The sequence below is a fragment of the Phalacrocorax carbo genome, chromosome 7 (genome assembly GCF_963921805.1).
Source record: "Phalacrocorax carbo chromosome 7, bPhaCar2.1, whole genome shotgun sequence".
Lineage (NCBI taxonomy): Eukaryota > Metazoa > Chordata > Aves > Suliformes > Phalacrocoracidae > Phalacrocorax > Phalacrocorax carbo.
Genome location: NC_087519.1, coordinates 4657488 through 4682268, shown reverse-complemented (window position 1 = coordinate 4682268; position 24781 = coordinate 4657488). Strand labels below are relative to the sequence as shown.

Below are 24781 nucleotides of genomic sequence, written 5' to 3'. Positions count from 1 at the left end.
TCAGAGTCAGATCTAAGAAACGGGATCTTTCATGGGGAGAACAGTTGGGGGTTGTCGCTTAACTTCATCTCTGGTAGCAGTAATCTGTGTTTATTAGTTCAGAGTTTCTGGTTTCCAGAACTGCTGATGACCAGTTTATTGAGCCAGTGTAAGTTTGTGTGAGAGAAGCTGTGTGCAGCTGGGCTGGAACAAGCCTTGGAGAAGGTGGTGACTTGATATCGTGCTGTGGAGACTCAGTGGGCTTAAAGCTTCTGCATTTCGTGTTTCTCTGGATTTTGTGGAAGGAAGTTTATGCTAAGATAATTACACTGTGACAGTTGAATATCATCTTTGTTCCTCATGGATCATACAATGAATAGCTTATGATTTTGTACTCTTTGGTATGTGTTTTATCAGTCTCAGTAAAACTTACACTGAATTTTAGAGAGAAGCTAATTATTTTGTTTTTGTTTTGCAAGAAGCCCTTCTTCTGTTCCTTAAATGCTTCTTGCCAAGGCATGATTCTTTTCTTAAATTAGCAAAATGCAGTGCAGTTAAAAATTTACTTTGTGCATGTATGGGGAAGTTCAGGAAAATATTTGGGCTCATGTACCATGTGCTTGAATGTATAATTTAAACCTGCCATAGCTAGTCCAGCTGTTCTCATACAATGTTTTCTAAGATCTGCCACTAATACTAATTTATTTTATTTTTTTGTTTTAAACTAAGCTATAATATTGGCCTATTTCAGTTTTACACTGTGGAACAAAAGCAGTTTAAAACTTCGGGGTCGTTCTGCAATATCAGGATGACCACAGCTGTCTGGAACACTTGTACAGCAACTTCATATGTCACACAAGTATATCATTGTGTTTGCTTGATTCTTTAAGGGGGGGGGGGGGGGGGACACAAAACCAAAAAAACCCCAGAGAAACCCCACAAACTTTCATACCTGCCTTGGTTGCTTTGCATTATGTTCTGACAAAAGTCAGTACTTTTCTCCCATCGGTTAGTTAACGCGTATCAAAGCTGCACATTCTCAGTTACTGAAGGCACAATACGGCACGTTGGCAAACATGTTGGAAAAATTTCCAGTAATTTTGGCTAAGTCTTAGAGGAAGTGGAAAGTAACAGATTAACTCAAAAGGCTACATCTTCCCTTAGATGATCTGGAAAATAAGACTTAACACCAGAAGGTACTTGCAGCGAGCATTAAATAGCAAAACTTTAAATGTAATGTTGTTTTGCCTCTGGTTGTAGTAAGAAAGTTTGTGTTCTGTATTTGTTAGCCTCAGCTGCAGAAACTCTTAATTTGATTCTAAACAAGCTTGGGTATCACAGCAGAGAAACAAAACTCTCTTCATGTTGCACAAATATTATTTGGTATCACTATGGTATTCCCCCCCTTATCTTCAGAGTTAAGAAAATAGCTCAGGGAGGGTGAGTTATTTACATTAACCGGAGAAGTACCAAATTTTAGCTACAGAGAATCTTGAGGGTGGAGTCAGCACTTGTTTATGGAGTTCGGCTTTCCTGTGTCTCCACAGAGTGATTCCCAGTAGTCGCAGTCCTCCTTGTTTTCCCTTGAGCAAGGGCCTGTTATCGTGTCTCACTCTGTAGCCTGTGAGAAAGCTGAAGCTGGGCTGTCTTGCGTAGGCTTCGCCTGGCCGTGTGAACAGATTACAGCATTCCACTTGTTAGTATGAGCCACGGAGCAGAAATGTTTTACTGTTATGTTACTGGGCAATGATAAAGTTGGTAGGCTTTTTATGGTTAGGTCCTCAAAGTGGCAGTTCGTGTTTTAGTGATAAGGAGACAGAGCTTTGGATATCAGACCCAGACTTACTATCTGTAACAGTGAACTGTGGCTTAAATCCTTCTACAATGACAGGAACCCCATCTGGAGTGAAGGTTTCCAGAATCTTAAACGGGAGATACTGAGGCATTTTCCTTCCTCATGAGTCAAAGCAGAGTTAACCCCATTGTTATCAAAAACAAAAATAACCGGTCACCAAGAGAAGGATGCGTTTTTATATTTAACTGAATCTCTTCCCTTATATTAGAACTTTGAGTATAATTTTCAGACAGACCCGGGAGGATAAATTGGCAGCATTACACTTTAAAACAATCCAGTCAAAGCTTTTGAATATTGAAAGGAGCACTAATGGAACTCCCATGCTGCAATATTTAAAATTGCTCTAATATTTTTCTCAAAGGAGGTGAACTAGACAGTATGTGTATTTCTTGTAAGATCTTTCTTTATAGTATCTAAATCCAGCTTGTAGTCGTGTCTTGGGTACTGCATATGCATGTTGACGCTGAGCACCGTGTAAAGACATATTTGGATTCTATTTACAGAATTCTGTGGGTTGCAGGGGTTAAGTGTAATCCAGATTATACAGTGTTAACATTTTCCCTGCTGATATCAAAGTGTAGAAGACTGGCAGGCTGATTTGTTAGGAAGGGCTGGGAGAGGGATAACAGGCTCCGACCTTGAGAGGCCGAACAGCCGGCCCTTGTATGGCCAAGTCCATATACGTGTCCAGCTGATTGGTTAGAGGAGCAGGATCAGTGCCGTGACAGGTGTTGGAGGAAGCTACACCTGTTTTCCCCATATGCTGATTTAGTGATTACATATTTGTGGGAGTTCCAGATACTGTGTGGGATACGGGGAGCAAGCCAAGAAACTTGAGAAGGAATTATAGCTTATGGTGACCTGTGATATTAAAGAATTTCAGACGGCGTAATAGAATTTTCAAGGACTGCTTTAAAACTGAAGTAGGGATAGTCAATATTTGACATGTATATGAACAGTGAGAAAGTCACGTGTACTTTATATTGTACTGAAAGTTGGTAGGTAGCACTTCAAGAAAAAATGCTGACAAATACTGTAGTCTAAACTAAAACAGTTGTTTTTTTAAAATCAGAAATGTGTGTTATGGAAACAGTTTCTGTAGGAAAGCAAATGCTATTTTTTTGTGGTGCTGAGAATGTCAGGGTGCGGTCTTCAAATCTTCAGGGTTTTTAGTGTAAAATTCATAGAATATAAATAATTTATCTCCAAAAGAAAAAACACAACTCCCCTCATGCATGTATAATTTTTCTGCTGTCTTATGTACTGCTAATGTGTACCTATTTAAATATTTACATTGCTTTCCTTTTGAAACTTTTTTAAAACATTAAAGATATTTCCATAGGTAGCATCTTAATTCTTGAATTTTTATAAATGAGAACTTGCAAAGGTAAGATTTCTGATTGTGCAATAGGGTGAAAAAGAAAAACAACAAGGAATACCAGTATCTTAAAATTTGGCCACAAGACCCATAGTTTCACATCCTTTCTTTCAGCAGCTTATTTGTAATGCCTAGATTGCAGACAAGTTTGGGTTCTTTTCCAGGGCATGTTGATGTGAGCTCTCCATCAGAAAATAGGAAGTAGTCCAGTAAAGCAGTTGCATCAAGTTAGTCTAAAGGAGTCTGAAAAAACTTAAATTTAGCAAATTAAGTCACTTTAGAGAGGGATTATGTAATTTCTTTTTATAATTTTTTGCAGTTCTTGTTATCGTGCGGGATGACAGAAGTGCAGGAAGAGCCTGCCTTTATAAATGGCTGAGACCAAGTGTTACATATATTGATGTACTGCAGTTGTTGAATGCGATCAAAAATTCTAGTCACTGTGTTTCTCAAAGTTCAACTGTATGCTCTTTAAAATGTGAATATTAAAAGTGAGATGCCAAAATCAATTTATTAAAAATCCAGTAAACTGGCTTTTAATTACCAGTGATGACATTAACTCCTTTGCCATAGGCTTGAATGTTCCTTGTATGCCAGGCTACTTTATCAGCCAGTATCTAAAAAGGGTTTTGCATGAAACGCTGGAGAGGTGAAGTGGGTGTAGGTTAAAGTTACCCATGAGATGGCACCTGGGAGAGGTGGTGCCTCTAAATGAACCTTTTCTGTTTGTGTACTATGCCACTACTTTGAAAGAGTAAGCCTGTCTGTTGAACAGTGAGTTTTGTCTGTGAAAGTTTCATGTAGTTTCAGTGGCTCTGAATGATTCAGTAGTATTCAAAACTTCTTGGCAAGTTAGTATGATTTGTATGTGAATTTTCCAATTGTATTTCAGACCTTAAGAAAGAAAGGCCTTAATGGTTGTGAGAGCCCTGATGCTGACGATTACTTTGAGCACAGTCCACTATCGGAGGACAGATTCAGCAAACTAAATGAAGATAGTGATTTTATTTTCAAGCGAGGCCCTGTAAGTACTTTTATTTTATCTCTACTTTTTATTTGTTGATCCTTTTTATTAACTTCATTATTTAGGCTCTGAACAAGAAGGAACACAGAGGGTGCGACAGCCCGGACCCTGACACTTCATATGTGCTCACACCACATACAGAAGAAAAATATAAAAAAATTAATGAAGAGTTTGATAATATGATGCGGAATCATAAAATCGCAGTGAGTACTAAAGTATGGTTTGTGCTTCTCTTACGTGCATGAGAATTTTCACAGTGTTTGCTTACCACTGAATACCACTGCAAAGATGAGGATGTAATGGTTTGAGAAAGGAATATATATTTTTGAGGAAAAATGAGATGCCGATACTTGATCTTGTTAAAATTAATTTTACCATAAAGAATAAGATGATTTATCTCTAGCTTCTCTTCACACTCACAGTTTCTCATACCTTGTGAACACGCTGTAACATTTCTAAATTTCAGGAGCCTAGCTGTATTGCCTAATCCCACCTAAAATATTTCTATAAAGATAGATTTTGTTGTGGGATGTAGGATAGTTGATTTGCATCTTGTAGAGCTTTGTCTGTTGATCAAGATTTTACAGTATGTTACAAACAGGCAAATGGATTAGCTTTTTCATCAAATCAGTGGAATTTATGTTGCTGAAGACTGGATGTAGAAAGGTGTTTAGATGTTTAAAGCTAAAGTCTGGTACACAGTGGGAGTCTCAAAAGATTGGTGTCTTACTCCTATTGAAATTCTAATAGATACTTCCTTGGACACTGAAAGATCTTTGAAAATGTCCCGAGTGCCTAACCCATTTGCAGCCATGGGTCGCTTAATTGCATTAGAGCGCTATGATCTACCCCATAGTGTGACCGGAGGAACATTTTTCATTTCAGTGTTATCTAATTTAAAAGTGAAATTGTCATTGTCTGAACCCCATATATTTACTGGGCAGATTATTCACGTTCTCCTCAGTTTCAAATACCCACTTCAATCTTGGGGTCTAAGGCAAAAAGGTTTACCGGAGAAGAAATCTTCCCAGAGAATTACTGGGCTCCAGAACTCAATAAGTTTGGTGATAACACGAGTGTAAATTTTGTGTGTTTTTGACGGAGGTGTACATGGCATTTGATTTCCATCTACAAAAAACAATTAATGTTGAGTATTACAGGGGAAGTATTTTCTAAGAAAACTAATACAGGGCTCTGCTACAGCCTTTGAATTTTTTAACATTGCAAATCTTGTAGCAATTACAGTAAATGGACTGGCGAGGTTAATCAGCACAGACCCTGGGGTAATTGAGTAGTGTGTCCCCACATGACTTGCTGATACTAGAAATTATTTCATTGTTCAGAGCAATGAGGCCATCTCTGGGGACTTAACAGCAAAGGGATGGTCATGACACCCAGCATCACTTCTTTTAGCAAGTTCTTTATACTTGAATAAAGCCAATATCTTTTGTTCCTTCTTTGTTTTGAAGCTTTTGATATCCAACATTTCTGTGTTGTGAGACATCTTCAGGCCTCATCTCTCAGTATAATACAGATAAATTGCTCTCCCTTGATGTTCTGTGGTCCTCATGAACAGCCTAACTTGTCTGTGTGGATATCAGTGTAAATAAACAAGGCAACGCTGGTTTTTACCTCTATATTTCTGTATTTATAGCTTAAATTGGACCTGTTATGGTTCTATTCCCAGTACTTGTGGGTCTGTATAAGAACATAGTTTCTTTTGTTCTAGTGCACTCATTACTGTCAAAGGATAGGAATGAGGCAAAGCGTGAAGAATTCAGTCATAACCAAATGAGTACCATAGATGGGCAGAGGCAGCCTTTATTGTAAGGTGTGGGGGGAAGCTGTCATTTATTAGCGCTGTATTGAGAAACCTAAAGAAAAAAATGTTTCAACTGCTTCTAGCATTGTTTTAAGCATACTTTTCAGGTATTTCAAGCTTAGTTGGAGTTACTTGACAGTGTGCTGTTTAAAAACAATGGGGTTTTTTTGTAGATACTAAATAGTTTCTTGAAGTAGTTTCCCGTGAAAACAAATTCCAGTACAGCTTGTCATTAGTTAGATACTGTGAATGATTTGCTAGCATTATGTCTCTATGCTTCATTACTTTTTCCTACCATCTGTGCCAAAAATTGATAATTATTCTTAGGAATGCTTCAGTAGGGACTTTCACTAGTAAGAGATTTTGGGGTTTTTAAGAAAATGTGTTATGCTTTTTTAATATAGTTATTATTGTATTTCTAATATTATCAAAACTGTACAAGTATCATTCTAAGTAAATTTTAAGCTGCACATGACAAAAGTGCATCTTTTTAAGTATACTTGCTAGGTCTTGAATGTTTGACATCTGCATTTGACCTCTCAATCAAAACTATTACATCTCTACTTTTGTCAATAAATACTACTGCCTTTTCTACCCTTGAATTGTACCTGTTGTGGTTTTGGTTCCAGGAATTATGAGAGTTGTGAAAGAAAATAGTCCCTTTTGTTTCAGAAACTCATCACTGTCAAAGGATAGGAATGAGACAAAGGCCGAAGAAGTTAGTCATAACCAAATGAGCACCATAGATGGGCAGGCATCTAAGCTTTTGATTCAAACAGTTGTTGAATAACAAACATATATCCTGCAGAAAAATAGTTGCCTTTTAAATAATGCTATAAAATTAAAATTTAGAAAAATGGGATTTGCAAAAAAGCAAGATGAAATGGTTATTCAAGCAGGGTTTTGTGGAACACAGCTCAGAATAATGACAACTGAAATGTTTAAATTCAAATTACTGAACTTAGCGACTTCCTAAAGATATCTTTACTTTTTTTTAGTCTGAAAAAGAAAGTTTTGGAGATTAGTAGCAATATTTTGGCAAGGTTATTAACAGAAAATGTTATTACTAACTTTTTCTTTTTTTGTGTAATAACTGACTATTTTGATATGCATGTTTATGCTTACGTTTTGAAGGTGCACCCGTTCATTGATTTGTAGACGTTTAGCTTGTCATTGTTTTGTAATAATCCTAATTAACTGATAAATCTGTTCTATTTCCAAGCTTGTGAATTCATATGAATATCTTCAATACTTTGTATTTGAACTGCCAGTATTTTAGATGTTTGAGTAATTCTTTTGGAACTGTATTTATATGATGTATGAGAGTTTACCACCATACTCTGCAACAAATGGATGTTTTAAAATTGTATATTTAATAGAGTTTAAAAACTAACATAATTAACTTTTTTAAATCTGAGTAATTCTTGGCAAACTTTAATATGTATTTTTATAATGCGCTATTTCTGCAAACATAGTTAATGCTAATGTTGTTGTCTTGTGTGTATTCCTTGTTGTCTTTCCTCCAGCCTGGCTTGCCTGCTCAGAACTTCTCGATGTCGGTTACAGTTCCAGTGTCCAATCCCAACACTTTAACCTACAGTAACCCAGGGAGTTCCCTTGTATCCCCATCACTGGCAGCCAGTTCATCATTAACGGACACGACCATGCTCTCCCCACCTCAGACCACCCTTCATCGGAACGTATCGCCTGGGGCACCTCAGAGACCACCGAGTACTGGCAACGCAGGTAAGATTTCAATACTTTTGTGCTCTCCTTTTATACCCTCTTTTTTTTTTTTGTTAAACCCCACCCCCCTGCCCTCCCCCACCAAACAAACAAAAAAGCAACAAGTTCTTAATGGTGTTGGTGCATTTTCTTTTTTTAATGGCATACATTTCAAAGTACAAAATGATATGATACTGTAATGACAGCAAGTTAGTTTAATGCTCTGGCTTACTTCTATTAGGTGGAATGCTGGGGACAACTGACCTCACAGTGCCAAATGGAGCTGGTACCAGTCCAGTTGGTAAGTGTAGTGTCACATCTTTGTTGAAAAAAGTATTGTGGTTTTAGTTTCACAGTTACTCAAAAGCATTTTTTTACTTGGACTCTTTTGAAAAAGTGGTTGTGGAAGAACAAAGGTCATAATTTTCTTAGAGCCTGTATAATTGTCAAGTCTTGTAAATTCTTATCAGGCATTAAACTTTTTACTGCCATGCCCTTTCCACTTCAGTAATATTAGTATTTTTCATTTTAGTGGTTTTCAGCAGTAGCACGCTGCTCTTGCTTTTGTGTTTCTCTGCAGGTGTAATTACACCACTCTAAAGAGATCTTTTGTTTGCCAAATTTCTTACTTTGTTTGAAATTCACCACACTTACTAAAGTATTGTGCTAAAGACAACTCAGTTGTGTTCTCAACTTCAGTATTCGCAAGACCTGGATGTTTGATACTGGTTGAGGTGCCAGTCAAAATGAAGAAAATACAGACTGTATTGTTTGTATTGTCATATGTGTATCTTGCTAATTATTTTCTAGCTGTTATACAAAGAAAGCAATAAATCTTGGAAGCTGATAGCTAGGTTCTGTCTTAATTTTGGAAGGTGATCAGAATTTCTTTCAAAAACAAATAAGAAAACTTGCCAAAAATTAAATTCACCATATTTTTTGGTCTTCGGTAAAAAGATGTAGAATCATTTTGGTTGGAAAAGACCCTTAAGATCATCGAGTCCAACTATAAACCTAACACTGCCAAGTCCACCCCTAAACCATATCCCTAAGCACCACATCTATGTGTCTTTTAATTACCTCCAGGGATGGTGACTCAGCCACTTCCCTGGGAAAGCATACAGCATATTGCAGGGAAAGACTAGCACTTTCCCTGCTTTTTCATTTAAATAATATTTTGTTTCCCTTAAATAAAATTTAGTACTCTTGGTAGAGGGCAGGCAGCTACTGAAATTTATCATGCTGCAGAAAGACAGAATAAACAACAGTTCACCCACTTCCTTCATGTTCCTTCCATTCCTTGAGATGTCTTGGTAACTGGAGGTCAGTTTTGGAAATACACATAACTCTCCTTGGTATGTGTTCATGGCAAGAGAAGCAACTGTTGACCTTTTAGTATTTGCTTACTGGCTACTTAGTGTGGCAACTGGGAAAAAGTTCTTTGAAGATAAAGTCAGGCAATTGAATTCATGAATAAAAAATGGTGCAACTATAAGTCTGAAAGCACAAGATTGACTTTCCACTCTTCATCCATTCTTTGGCTATGTGCAGCAAAGGTATGAAATATTGAAGTGTGGTTTCCATCAGGTAAGCAAGATTTTAAATGGAAGAAACTTCCTCAGTTGAAAAAAGCTGACTATTTTTGGAAACAGTGGAGGTCAGATGTTGATTTCCATAGTATTTCTCAAATCAAACTAAATAAGTTTATTATCAAGCCATTTCAGGCCTCTTTTCCAAAATCAGGCTTTAGTAACAGCAGCCTCAGATTTAAGGCTACATCTCTCAGTGCAAACAACTGTTTTATTTGCTTAACACTTGCTATAGAATATTAAAATGTAGAAATACCCAGTTACAGCAGCTTGGTGAACACATTTAATGCAGTAAAATGTTTTCCTTCTTGCATTTATTAATAGTTTATGTGAAAAGTCAAAATGCATCGCTTATCTCTTACTTTCCAGAACATTGCACCCAAAATGCTATACATATACCCACTCATTTCTAGAAAGACTTTTCATGCAAGTAAGAGCTGTGGCTATACAAGAACAGTGGAACATCTATAAGAAGTACCTCTAGCAAAAATCAAATACCTAGTTAACACCAGAATGCTAAGCCACAGAGTGCCCTAAGTTGTCAGAGCTCCACTTTGTCCTAGGATATGGCATGGCTTCTTTTGAATACTGTCAGGTGCACAGTAGTCTTCTCAACTGCAAACCCAAATCAAGAAACCGTGCATAACCAGATGGAGTAAATCTGCTAACTTTTCAATTTGAGCCTGACAGCTGCCATTGAAGTGTGTATATTAGGTTAATTTTGTCTGCAGAGAACAATGGGTTTAGTTTCTTGCTACATTTATTGTAGAATTCAATTAAAATATTTTCTTCTTTTAGTTTTCAAGCTTTTCTTTTAAACTTCTCAGGAATGGAGAATTCTCCTATGGATATAGTTGTGAAAAGTCATGTGTCAAATTTGCAGGTCACAATTTATAGGAGAGATGTCAAAGGTAAAGATGGAGTGCTGGCATACTCATATTCCCAGATAGTCTCTTACAGACAAAGGAAAAACCCAAGTCTTACTCGACACTATGAAGTTTTGAGCATTTGAGATTTTCTTTTCATTTCATTGAAATTTACACCTTAACCTTTACTTGCTTTTTACGAAAAGATAATCTTGCATAGCTGGGACCCAGTTCAGAGAAAGATGTTGCATAAAATGGCTCATATTTAGTTCATGAATCTTCTCAAGTCCTGTGTAACTTGATTGGAATAGATGTGATTTGCTTTAGCAGTCAATCTGCCAACTTAACAGTTTTTCTGTGGAAAATAACTTCAAGTAAAAATATCTGCATGTTGTAGCAAAGATTGGTAGGTGTTTTTTTGTCTAGAACAGAAAATTTTGTGATCACTTTATAATACTGAGAGCTTATTTCACATGCAGCTGTCATAACTCTGAAAAAGCTTTTTTTATTTTGTAATATTTTAAAGATTTTACCCACCACATAAAAAACATTTGCTGAAAATTTTTACTTAGCAAGTATATCAGTTTTGAGAGGGGAAACATGTCCGGCATTATAACGGTGTTTGCTTTTGAGCTAATTTATTTCTTCTGCTAATTAGATCAAATGTTTTGGAGCTAGAATTTTCATGATACTGTTGCCCATGGTCAGTGTTAAACCCTCTTCAGTTCGTGATGGGCATCTAATAGACTTCAAGAATCTCATATCACCAGGATGCGTACAACTCACTGTTTGTTGGCATCATCATCATGGCTTGAACCCATGCTGCACGTCTGTATTACTCCTTTCCAAAGACTGTGGATTCTAATTAGGCAAAGTATAGCCTCACTTGCTCTGAGAACCCAAATACAGGGGGTTTTCTTTGACTTTGAACTGAAAGTACTTGATGGATGGATCACCTTCAAATTTGTCATGAGGTCCGCTTCACTGCGTTCCAGTAGGTTCATCCACCTTGAATCATCCAGAGGTTGCCCACAAAGTGCGCTTCCAGTGAAGGTGTCCCATCTTGAGGACTCTGAGATTCAGAAGGGCTCAAAAGACGTACCACTGTTACCCAATCTCTACTTTTTCTTCCATACCTTTCATGTATGGCATTGAGCTAGAACCATGCAAAGGACCTGAGCTGGCTGTCATTGCCAAGGCTGCATGAAAACCATTAACCCTGAGACCTTTGAACTAAAATGAGTTCCCTGACTTCTTCCCAGTCCCAGGTGATTTTGAAGAAATTGTTGTAAGTGGTGGCTCTTTATTATCTTGCAAGGACACAATATTATCTGTCTATACGTTTCTTTGTCAGTGAAGTAGCCCTTCTGGTCGGTAATGCAGATTATGGACCCAGTTAATCTTCTGGGAAATTACCTTTCCTGTTATAATTGTATCATCGGGAGAATGGATAAGACCTAGTAGTCTAGAGTACTGAATTTCTCCTCTTTGTTCCAGAGCTGCATCTTCTCTGAATGTCCTTGCTAATATTCAGGTTCTGAGAATGTGAAGTAACTTTAAGAATATGGAATTTCTTTGGGATAGAGCTGAAGAATATCCCTGCTTGAAAAACTGTCTTGTGAGCTATTGGTGTCTATTAAGAGCCAATCTAGATCATGTGTGATCTTTTATCCTGGCCTCGGGAAGGATTAAGCAGAGGTGCAACTGACAGCTTGCACGCACCTGTAAACTGCTTGTATATTGCCAGAAAGGGATCAAGACAGAGAACTGAAATGCCCCACCTGTAAATGGTTCCCTTTGTCTTGAGGGCTCGGCTGTTTGGGAGAGCTTGTTCTGCGTGTCTGGATAAGAGAATCTTTCAGCTTGGTCTTTCACAAGTCTGAGTTAAGTGGTTAATATGCTGCAGTTCTTAAGAGTACACCAGAAGGCTTCAATAACAAAACAGCTTTCTGTGCATATCTTTCTATTCATATTGATTTGTTTATTAAATGACACACCCCAACAAGAAGTATCCGACTAACTCTGGAAAAGCGTACCTCTTGCAAATTTTGCTCAAAACTGGACTGATATCAGCCTCTTCCTTAAGAAAACAAACTTTTTTGCTCTCTCCACCCTGACACTCAAACTCACCAGCCTGTATCATCTGCATCAGCTAAAAAGCATGGCACAGTTGTAGACGTCCACCTTAGGAAAGCAGCTGTAAACCTTGAGCATATTCCTACTTCAGGTTATGTGTTACTGGTGGCATTTCTTATCTGCTGTACTTTGTCTTCTGCATGACAGGTAGTATCTGCCTCAGGCAGTCTTTCAGTAGACAGCATCTCTTCCTAGCTTCTATTGAATGTGGTTTGAGTTAAGAACATGTGTTCAGCTGGTGCTAAACGCAGCAGACAAAGGTTCTTGCTCTGTAATGTCAGTGGTGTTGGCATAATGTTTTGCCTTGCTCTGATCTATAAGATTATGCAGGTAAATACAACAGTCAGTGTTTCACCCTTTTCCAAGGAAGAAAGAAGTTGAAGGATCCCTGAAGAACACTGAGAGCAGCCTATTTACTCTTGCGGTTTCCAAGTTCCACTGAAAGTGGACTGCCGACCAGCTGTTTCACAGGGTGCAAGCTCAACCCTTTACCTTGGCTAGATGCTGTCAGCACATAAGTTTGATCCATCTATCATCCTCTGATTAGATCAGCTCACAAGAAGTGACTAGCTGAAATGAGCATGAAAAACATGCTGGTAGAAGAAAGCATTTGAGGTGGTTTGTTTTAGTGGCTTTTTTTGTTTGGGGTTTTTTGGTTTTCTGTAATGGTAGTGATCTCTTCTTGGAAGCTACCCATCCACGTGTGATTAGTTCAGCCCCTGAAGTACCTTAGATTTTAGTTGAGATTTCATATACTGTTACGTGTGTTCATTATCTTACCATAATTTCTGATTTACTGAGAGGTACAAGACAGTTCTAGTTAGAATTCGCCACGTGTGTAACAAATTATTAATCTCCTGGCTGGATTAAAGTATTGCAGCATATCTGTTTTGTGTGATGTCGCAAAACTTGGGTACATTCACCTCGTGCAGGATACACTACCACATGTGGTCAGATGTTCTAAACATATCACTTCTGTTGTCCTTTTTTTGCCTTTCTTTACCTTGGCTTTGTATACGTACAGAAAAATCAACAAGTTTGGAAAGTTGAACTCTGATTTCATTAGCTGTAAACTGTCTAGTTGACAAAAGACCTAAAAGGCTTCCAATTGCCACTTCTAATGTTTCACACAAAGTTTAATAACGTTCAGATACAAAAGCAGTATGCCTTTGTTTCAGGTTTGCTGCTGCATTCTGAATAACAGCTCTGGTCTTGAAGAAGGCCCATTTAAATTCTAAACATCCTTGAAAATTGTCTCTCCTTTTATGTAGCTTTAGGCAAAAAAAAAAAATTTTTCCAGTAATCTGGGAAATTTTTTTTTTTAGTTTTGCAACACGAGTAAGCATTCCCTTGACACTTGGTCATGTGTGGTTTGTTGCTGTGTCTCAATATCTGAAGTACTGCCTTAGAAGTGTAACTCTTACATGTTAGACATGTTTCAAAATACTATAATACTGTCAAAGGTATATTTTAATTCTAATCATAGTGTTATCTGACGTATTGATTTGTAAAGATCAGTGGAAATGCATTTTGGCTTCCTTGAGATGTTATAGTAAATTCTATCCAATGCTATCAGAGAGACTAGGCATTTTTGAAAGACGGTAGAATTGGCAGCGACTTCTGTGCAAAGATGGACATGGTATGAATGGCATATGCTGTGGGTTTTTTTTTTATTTCCCCTTAAAGCTCTCATTAAAAAAGTAAATAAATTGAACAACTGATGCACATAGAAATGCTATTGTTGCGTTTGCTTGCAATATGTCTGTGTCCCCTGTCCCATCCCACCCAAGGTCCTACGTGAAAATGTTTTACTTCAATAGGTTTTTATCTGGTCTTCTAGATGTGTAGTGAACCGGTGGCTTATTGCAAACATGATTTTCAATTTACTTCTAATTATGTGACATTTGTTGGGTTGTATGATGTCATTTGAGGCATAAATATTTATTTACTGTGGTTCTTATTTTTGCTTAATCTTAGATTGTTTAGCTGCTTGCTCACAATTATTTTCCAGAACCGTGTATAACTGTTCAGTTTCTCCAAAGGTGAACCACAAAAAAAGATTAATGGCGTCAATGACTGTAATTTATTCCTTGAGTAGCAATAAGTACATGGAGTACTTTTCAGCCACGTGTGTTCATTGTTTCAGCTGATGTGATTTATATAGTGAAATATGAGCCTGGCTCGTGTAATTGAATGCTACATCTTGGGCTGCAGGGCAATAAATGAGATTAAGCTATATTATGTTTCTGAAGGCAGAATATACAGCTGTTGAAATGGGTGGGTTTTAACATTTAGCTTCAGAAAAGAAGTTACTTCAAGTAAACATTTTCTGACTAAAATACAAGTAGGCTAATATACATGGGCAATGTTTGTTGTCATAAAATCTAATTAAATTATGATTCATATAATTGAGAGCTTATCTCTGCATTGGGGTCTGTTTTCCAAAGAACTGTTTCGAACATGTTTTCATAGTCTGTTTTAAAGCATTAACTAAAACTCTTCCAATGGAGGTAGAAACAGTACTCTCATTTTACACTTTTATAGGATTTTATAGTCTGTTTCCATTTTTCAGTTTGATAAATTTTTTTTAAAATATAAAGTAATTGTCTTTGGGGAAGATCTATAGTGGGTGGGGTAGATAAAATTTGTGTGTCATACAAAATAGTAAATAGAGTTTATGGGGTTATTAAAGCCTCAGTTTGGCAAACTGCCGTCTGGTTGCATCATCCTGTAATCATTATCTTTTTCTGGCTCCTGACCTTACTCTAAGAAATACCATGCTTTTAGTTATCCTTTCACTCTTAACTTGTAATTTGATTTTCTTATTAGATTATTAACAGGAATAAAGGCTTTAAGTTTCATATCAAGAATGAGTATTCTACAGTCTTATTGCAGCCCCAGCATATGATTCTTCAAATAATCCAATAGCGGCCCTTTGTTGCGCACAGCAAGCGTTGAACATTTAGTAAATGCTGAAATATCTATATTGATTAACACCCATAGTACTGCACACTTACGACATTTTTTGTTTGTTTCTCCTGTTCTTAATATATTTTTTTCCAAATACTCATTTTAAGAAATGCTCAGCTTTTTGTCAGAACAAATGCTTTGACTCTGCCCTGCTGCTGAATGATACTGCACAGAAAAGGCGATGGCAGGGAGTTTGTTGTTTTTGACAGCACCACTAAAAGCATGAAATGTTTCTGAAGGATTGGCAGAGCCTCGTAATAAGGGCTGCAGGAAATGACTGTATTGGGTGTGGAAGAAAGACACTGTCCAGATTTAACACACGAGCTACTGAAATACTTGAAAACAGAGGGCAGGAAATAGTATCATAGGATAGACTAAAATGCTATACAGAACTCCATTGTTTATACAAAGTGCTATTGTTCTGAAGTTTAAATTCATCTCAGAACGCTGCAGCCTTGGCATATAAGAGGTAACACTGACAGCCCAGTGAGCAATAAAATGCTCTTTATTAGTAGATTAAAGCCCAGACTTTACTTTTTAATAACAGTAAGTTCTTTAAATGTTCTGGCATTTTTGCTGAAAATGGAAGATCCTGTAACAATTTTAAAGATACAATTCGGTGAAAATTGTGCTGTATTCTAATAATTTTTCCTCACCTCTGTTTCTAAATCCACCTAATTTTTACTCTGTCCGTTCTGCAAGATTTCTCTTGCTATCTGATGCTATGTAGGCTGTCTGTAACTAATGTTTACACTCATTTATAATGGATAGGTATTGATTCATAACTATTTAACAAAACCATGATTCCGTGAAAACTGTCCCACAGTTTCAGGAAACTTAGGGGTAGCATAAAACTTTATTACTCTTCTTTGGCTGGTGTTTTTTTCTGTGTGCCCTAACTGTGGCTAGTTTTTTCCTAACAGTTGAGTATATTTAGCTCTAGTATGTATTCTCAGCTCCAGCCCAACTTTTCAGGCACCTCAGTTAAATTTTGGCACTAACCTAGAAGCATCCCAATAAATTCTGCTGTTTTCTGATCAGGAGTGTAGATGCTCTAATAATGAAATGAGTTTTTGCTGTGGTTTTTAATACAGAAGGAGAAACACTGACATAAAAAGCTTTTTCTTCTGCTGCTGTCTCTGTTCCTTCTCTCCCCCATAATTTCTGAGTTAAATGGTAGAATTCTCAGAAAATGTATTCCCATACCTCCCATATAAATGCTTCAGGAAAGAACTAAATTAGAAAAACTCTTCCTTGCTCTGTTAACCTTGGAAAAACTCAGGGGACATATCAGATCATCCATGTATGGTCAGGCTTTTGGCACAGCAGGAAATCCACGAAGAAAGTAAATCTAGAATTTGAAACCCTCGCTTTAAAAGTTGTGAATTTACTGCTCATCCATATATGAACAAGAATATTGTGGTTGCAAATTCCAGTAAGTTCTACCTACTTAAATTTTTTTTTCTATAAAAATATTTAGCAGCAACTTTGTTTCCAAAAGGCTTTTATATAACTCGGTACGATATCTTCAGGTTAGCACAAGAGCCTGGTTAGAATTCTTACATTAATCTTTTTTTTTTTTTTCCATTTCTAAATTGATAAAACAATATGTCAGGTTCCATTTACAGTGGGCAGGGAGAAGGTGAGGATTGCATTTGGCAGTTCCCTCACTGTGTAACAAGGATCAGTAGCAATGGAGGAGGCTCCCTTGTTAGTGTCCTGGTGAAGTCACACCTATTTTCTCAGCGTACACTGCCTCAGTTTCGTAGCAGTACCACTCACCTTCATGAAGAAGCGTGCTGTTGCTGCTGGACGTCATTGCTCTTCATTCTTGTTAAGCATTTAAAGGCACTAAAATTTTTGCTAAAGAAGGTAGAAAGTGACACTAACGACTTTCTTATTTTAATTGCTTTTAGATTAATATGTATTTAATGTAATAAAATTGGATTGGGCATAGGGGCCTATTCAAATTAGAATAATAATACAAAATTCATGCCAGTATGGTGCTACAGGCTATCAGAAGAGAATTTTCCACACAATGAACTTTGTGTAATAGACTTCTCCCTGAATTGTGACTACAAAGGCTGCTTTCAGAACTGCAATGTTAGTATAAAAGTGATCTTAGTATGAATTGTATTTATTTATACAGACACACACAAGTTCTATAGTGTGAACTATAGAGTTCCCTGTTGCAAAATTCCCCCTGCTTAACTTTTTTTCGTTTGCAGCTGAATAAGGTGTGTGTGTTTTGGGAATTGTTGCTGTAAATATGATAAAATCATTGGAATGTGGCTTTAAATTTTTTACTGAGAAATATATTTTGGTCAACACGATTGGTGCTTTTGTCAGTACAGGAAAACAGAATACTAGGCACTGAACTGTTCTACTGTTGTGTTACTTCTTTTTTCTGATCTATCTTGAGTATAAGCTGAGGCCTGTATCTTGAGCGTATTTAGCTTTTGGAGATTTCAGTGCTGAAGCCAGGACCTGTAGGCTTTGGCATATCTAATTCTACTTGGAATGAGTATCAAGAGTAAGGCAGAGCAAGACCTGTGTAAAATAAATTGATGGGCATAAATGACGTGTATCCGTGTCCAGAGCTTGGAATGAATTTAAGAGAGAGGATTTGTTCCCATTGTTGTTGCTAAATGTAATAATCAGACAGTATATATTTTTGAGACTGAAATTAATTTTATTAGAGAATAGATACTGGAGTCCCACAGATCTTGAAGACATTTAAGGAATACATTTTAGAAATGGAAACTTGAAGGGCTGATTTTTTTTTTTTTTTTATCCTTATAGGCAACAATGCAGTACAGGGCATGTTCTGTGGGGGTGGGGATGAAGTGGGATTGTGCAAAAGTACATGATTTTTTGCAAGCTCAGCCTGGAGGAACTTCAAAGGGCAAAATAAAAAACACAACAGATGTTATTAGAAATAGTGCTTTGGCAATACGTACTTCTCAGCGCTTAAGCTGCTGCAGTGTGCCCTTGAGGCGATATTGCCTTTACGTATTGATCTTCTGGTGAAAGTGGTTTTTGTTTGTTCGATTATTCAATACTGCACCTCTTGAGAAGCTTGCTATTGAAAGTTTTAAAAAAGAAGCATTTCCTAATTTGTACATGTGCACCAAAGTTTCGTATCGCTAATTCCCTTCAGTCTTACGTTTGCTACATTTGTTTTCCCTCTTTCAGGAAATGGGTTTGTGAATTCTCGAGCTTCACCAAGTCTACTCGGAACTACTGGTGGTGGCAATGGCTTGGGCAAAGTCATGCCTACAAAGTCTCCACCTCCACCTGGAGGAGGTAATCTTGGAATGAACAATCGCAAACCTGACCTCCGTGTTGTCATCCCGCCCTCCAGCAAGGGTATGATGCCACCGTTGGTAAGTTAAAACATGTATTCTATGACTGGCTTTGTGAAAATGAAGCGTTATGTTCACATGCACAGGAAGAAACTATCCCATCTGCTTACCTTGGGTTACAGTAGTAGAAAGGTGTTTGTATTCTGAAATTTCACTATGAAAACCTAAGCTATCAGTTGTTACCTTAGGAACAACCTTGAATTTGTAAGGATTTTTTTTAAAGTGTAAAATAGCAGTCTGACCTAACTGCAATCATAGAGACATATGCGGGGTTTTGTTGTTTTGATATGACATCTCACTGACTTGGAACCAAGAACTTTGTTGGTTTGGAGGATGTGGGTTTTAAAAAGCGCCATGCATTATTCTGTGGAGGAATGGCTGATCTTACTGGTCATGTGAACTGTATTAACATGCCCTAAAGCACACTTCGTACCTGTTTTTCCTTGGTCATAATGGCTGTGGGATGTAAAATGTAGCTTCAGTGGTAATGATGGTCTGAGAGAAATGCTTGTTTGATGTGGTGTGCTGGAATGCAACCTTGTGTGACCCATGGTGGATGTCGTGCCTTCAATGAAGGCATAAAAGAGTAATGAGTATCAGGCTCAGTCCCTATTTGTGTACTTTTCAATACTACTGTGCTGTTTGGCATGTTGGTAGTAATGTTTGTCCAGCCTAGATTTGGAATAGCACACAAGTTTCGTGTCAGGCGTGAGGTAACCCACAGCATTGAGACCAGAACAGGTCTTTCAGGAAGAGTTACTCTATTTTTCCTTTAATTTGCCTGGCCAGATCCTTTGATCTTAGTCTTTCACTGTCATGTAGAAATTTTAAACATCTATGTGTACATTTTCTGTGTTGTGTGTATGGAAGAATGAACCATAACCAAGAGGAGCGGGATATAAACAATACAAGTACTCTCTGTATAATTCTTATTTGTTTTTAAGATACCACAAGTGCTTAAATCTGTTACTGGTAGTCATGATGAATAATACAAAATTAATCCATGTAACAAAAGCTATAATTATCCTCAGAGTAGTGATTCTTGAAGTTCTAGGTTTTTCTAGGAATACTGAAGTGTAGAAGACACAGGAAATACAGTGGCTAATCTTTAAAGTGAAAATTACACTTTTAATTTGAAACAGATACAAGAAGAGGATCTTGTTAATGCAGTTGTTCTAACGTTCGTAGTGTGCAGTACCTATTGCCTGTTGTGGTGTTAAGAACAACATAATACTCAATTTAGGCTTTGTCTCTTTGAGGAAATTGGGAAGAGATTTCAGAGTAGAGATGCTGGGATGGTACAATGGTTGTATGTGAAAAGTGTGTTGTTACTGAGCTGGATGTTTATTGGATCAGTCCAGCCAGAAGGTGCTGTGCTCCATATCTACACGTACCGTCAATGTGTAGCTGTGTCCTCGTGTTTACTAAGCACTTTCTGCACTAATTTTGCCGAAGTGTGTCTTTCAGTATGGTATTTTTTAACTGACCCAAATTACGTGAGGTATTATACTTCCTAGTAGTAGTATTTACAGAATCAGGTGGCAAATTCATATTATTAATTAAAATAAATAAAAATCCTGAAGCACAAATGTGACTTTTTCTTTCACTTTTGAAAGCAATGCTATTTTTAGTAACTGTGTTATCCCTCTTGTTTGCTGAGTACAGTCGGAGGAGGATGAATTGGAGTTGGTGAGTTCGGGCTACTGTTTGATGAGAGAGAGCAAGATGCTGAAAATGTCTTTTACTACAGTTTTTCTAACTGTAGTTTCATTACATAGTTTAAATAATTCCAGTGTTCCCTTGGTAGCAGACAAAAATACATTCGTTTTATCAAACTTAAACCCCAACCAATTCAAGTTGAAAACCCATCCAAAGTCTAGTGCTTTCCATTTGTAAACTTCTATTTTTATTTTTCCCTGAAAATATTTCTGGTTTTGTTTGAGGGAACATTGGAAAAGAGCCTTACAGAGTAACTGTCCATGTGTATTAGGATATTTACTGTATTTTATGTAAAACATAAATAACCACTTATCAGCCTCTAAATTATTGGAATATTTTTAGAAAGTGGCTTCACTCATGAAGTTCTTCAGCTTGTAACACAAGCCCTGCATTACTTCTCTTATTTTCAAGGAGATTACATCATTGCTGGTGAGGTCACCTTTTTGGAGCTTAGAATTATTTCATCCTGCGTGAGATTATCAAACCACAGGGGTGTTCCCTGTTTACCAAAAGGAATAGAGAATTGCAGATGAATAATTCTACCTTTTTTCCAGTGGAAAGATATTCTGCTTTTGAACGGAAACTCTTGGGATTTGTTTTCTCTATTTTTTCCAAAAGGTTTTAACATTTGGCATTCTGTCTGGAAAATAACGTAAGGCTAAAATAATTCCTAACTTATTTTTAGAGCGATTTGCAAATTTTTTAGCTGCTGTAGCACAAACCGTGCAGAAGATGCTGCATCAGAGTGCAGTTGTAAAGATACACAAAGAAGTCTGCCTATTGCATACCTTGATTTGTTTTTGAACATGGACCTGTTGCTAATATGAGGCTCTAATTGCATGTAAGCATGGAAAATGTAGTGATTTAGATAAATTTCTTGATGAATGCATGCTGTTGGTTGATTTTTTTTAACCATAAACATGAGCAATAGATTTACAAAAATAAGGGGAAATTATTTTTGAAAGGCAGTATTTCAAGTTTTTAAGGTTTATTGGAATGACTTGTCATTATAAGCAGCTGTTCATGCATGTTCTTCTCGCCTTTATAGAGGAGTGTCTGGTTTCCAGTGCAAGAAGTAGAGCTTTAATTCAATGTAAAAGCACTTAATCAAAACAGCATTGCAATTGGAATAACGCAAAAGCACTTGAGTTAAGGTATTCCTACCTGCTAAAAATCGCTCTGCTCCTCACAGTGTGAAATAGTGCAACTTGCTGAAGGCGGGTTGGTTTATGGATACTGTGTGGAGCGTGGGCCCTCTAGTGGTTTTAAAAACTGGGCTTATCTGTTACGGGAAGAAAGCTCACACAAAGAAAATGCAGTAGTGTCGTCCTCAGACATAGTAAAGAAATATGAAGTGCACCTGCAATGTTACATCTCTTATTACGCTAATTTCTGATGCTAATTCCAGTGCTAGAAAACAGTTCCAAATCATGTCTCTGAACATTCATTCTGCAAAGGTTGGAACTGAGCACTGAATGTGAAAAACAGACAGGAACGGTGGCATAGCATGAAATAAAGATGTTGAATTCTTCCTCTTACTGCTACCATTTGCACCCGTTGAAAAATAATTTTTAAAATCCTGAAAGTTGTCATGAATCTTCGGCTGAATCTCCAAGTACAACAAATATTAGACACATCTAAATATTTCTTAGTGTCTTTGTATGGCTGAGTGTTCAGGAATTATATTCAGAAATAAATTACCTCAGAAAACGACCTTTATTAGCCATTCAAAAAGAAAAAAATTCCCATGGGGAAATCCTTGGTCTGGATTGTTTCCCAGTATACTCCTCTAACTTTTCCATTATACAGTAATCCCAACTTTATAGGCTGCCGTCCAAGACATCTTTGGAAAAAGGTCAATTCCTGACAAAACACAAATCTGCTCTAATAACGTACCTTTATGCCAGATAAACTTGGTCTGGTGGAGATTTTCAGAAGTACCTAAGTGATTTAAAGGGATAAATGACACACAAAATCAGTGGGACTTTCTCTGTGACTTAGGGCTTTAAAATCTGGGTGCTCTGAAGCAGAGTGGGTACATCTGCTGAACAAATGCCAGAGAGCCTCCAAATTCTTCCGAGGCTCAAAGGTGGGCTTTCGACAGCAGCCAGATGAGACTGAGATCAGAAGCCGGTGGAAGACTGTAGCTGATCTTAACATGGTAGCTGTGGTGTAATTTTTTCTCTAAATTGGAAAGTTACAAGCCAAGGATTGATAGCCCTCAATTCATCTTCGGAAGTTTAAGCTTAAAACTGGATAGAGCCATGTTTCTGTACCTGCTCATTCCATTGTTATAAAGGGAATCATGCATTTTTAATATTGCTCACTCTCTCAAGATCAGAGTGAAGAAAAAAATCCAGTGCTGCAGATACTGAAATACTTATATACCTGTCCAAAACGGGGAAAAAGTAGTAGTAGCTTCCATCTTTTAAAGCCAGGAAATGGATCTCTACCAAAGAGATAAAACCTGCTACTTTCGTAGCAAATATTTTTTTCAGGCAGAGAGGGAGGCTTGCTTTAAAAACATGTTTTCACCAGTTAGAAATCCAGCTCCCTTAATTGGGAATGGTTCTGTGAGAATGTAGAAATACAGGGTATGAGACTTCTACTGCTTCGAGTATTTCTAAGCCTTCTGTAGGTAAAACTAAGTATCTCTTGTTTAAAAATAAAAAATGTAGCATTTCTTGTTCTTGACAGTATCTGGCATGGCTGAATGGTGTTGAACTACATATTTTGAAGTAAGATTCAAAGTTGCCTCCATGAAAAGTAGCACGTTCTGTGACAGAGCAGCTTTGCTGTCTGGTGGTATTTAGCACAGTGCTTAATACAAGGTTTTCTAAACAGCAAACTTGGTTAGAGAGCTTAATTTGAGTGGTACGTTTGCTACAGATGTTCATTCAGGCATATGGGAGAAAAAGACTGTTATTAAAAAGCCACATCGTGCCTACAGTTAGATAATCTGAGATCATCTAGTTTAGCTATTTTTCCTGTCAAAAAGCACAGTTGCTCTGTGTGAACTCAAATGTCATTTGCTTTGAAACATATCTGCATTATAACAAGTACTCTCTCAGTTTCTCAGGAACCATGGGAACAGTAAGATGATTTTATCACTGAGGTCTTATCAACACAAATTTAGAAGATCTCTGTGTTCCTTTCAGGACAGGTGTAGTCAGCATAGTGTCAGAACTGGCAGCTAAAATTTTGAAAATTGGATGAACAGCTGGGAAGTGGGAGACTCTTTCCTGGTGGAACTGCACCTCACCATCTGCACTAAAACCCCTTTAAAAAAAATAAGACTAAAAACTCTTAAATCACTTAAGAACTTCTGAGAATTGTTGTGCATATCCCTAAGAAACTGCATTCATTTTTATGTCCTGCAACTCTAATGCTATTGAAATCTGCATGCACGGGAAGCGGACCAGTGAGTCTTAACTCATTTTTCATTTCAGTTTGCCAAGATCATTTTGGTTGTCTTAATGTTTTGGCTTGTCTAGAAAATCTATCCTGACAAAAAGGATGTGTTCGTAACTAAAAAATAAACCAAAGAAACGCATTTTAATTTAATGCTATTTTTATATAAGCACTTGATTTTCCGTTGTTCTAACTGATATCACAAGACATGTTGTTATTTCTAATCATTTATAGAATACCCAAAGGATAAGTAGTTCTCAGTCTACACAGCCTCTTGCTACCCCTGTGGTGTCTGTGACAACCCCAAGCTTGCCTCCGCAGGGATTGGTGTATTCAGCCATGCCTACTGCCTACAACACTGGTAAGCATTGTTTTAAATAAGTGGCTTGATGTGTCAGATGTACAAGGCTTTTGTGATTCATAAGCCCAGAAAATTTGCATTTCTGTGACACTTCACTTTATTTCCCTATTCAGTTTAAATGAAGGCTCTTAGTCATCAAAAACGAGCCTTTAGCTTGCAAAATGTGTAAATGTTGAGACATCGGGAAGTAGCTCTGAGTCAGTCAGGTTGCACACAGCTGAATAGAGGGAGACACAATAAAATGCATTGCTTACAGCAGTAGTGTTCAAGCTTTCCATCTGAGAAATGAAATGCCCCGGGTTTAAGCAGTAGTTGATACTTCAGAGCATCCTGTCCCTTCCCTTCTTGCTCTGCTTGGTTCCAGCAGCAGGAGGGAATCGGTTTCTCCTGGGGTTTTGAGTTCACCACAGAGCCCTGGTAGGGCCTTCTCCTCTGCAGTAGTTTTATCGAGGGTGAGGTGGGGCTCATGGGAAGGCGTCAGCGTTTCACCATTGTGAGTCTCTGTTGTCTGAAGGACCTTAAAACTACTTTTTATCCAAGATGGGTGTGGTGCAAGGAATTTGGTAATACAAGTGATAATT

General features: G+C 37.4%; 1 protein-coding gene across 15 annotated transcripts in view; it reads left to right on the top strand.

Annotated features, from left to right (window-relative positions):
* Positions 1 to 24781, top strand: part of MEF2A (myocyte enhancer factor 2A) — a 93374-nt gene that overhangs the window by 59261 nt on the left and 9332 nt on the right. For 6 of the 15 annotated variants that reach the window (XM_064456131.1, XM_064456132.1, XM_064456137.1 and 3 more), the window contains exons 4-10: positions 4105 to 4236; positions 4302 to 4451; positions 7585 to 7804; positions 8025 to 8084; positions 18540 to 18730; positions 20375 to 20398; positions 24074 to 24200. In XM_064456131.1, coding sequence (XP_064312201.1) covers positions 4105 to 4236; positions 4302 to 4451; positions 7585 to 7804; positions 8025 to 8084; positions 18540 to 18730; positions 20375 to 20398; positions 24074 to 24200 — 904 coding nt within the window. The remainder of the gene's footprint in view (positions 1 to 4104; positions 4237 to 4301; positions 4452 to 7584; positions 7805 to 8024; positions 8085 to 18539; positions 18731 to 20374; positions 20399 to 24073; positions 24201 to 24781) is intronic. The other 9 variants (XM_064456138.1, XM_064456141.1, XM_064456142.1 and 6 more) reach the window with 9 other exon arrangements.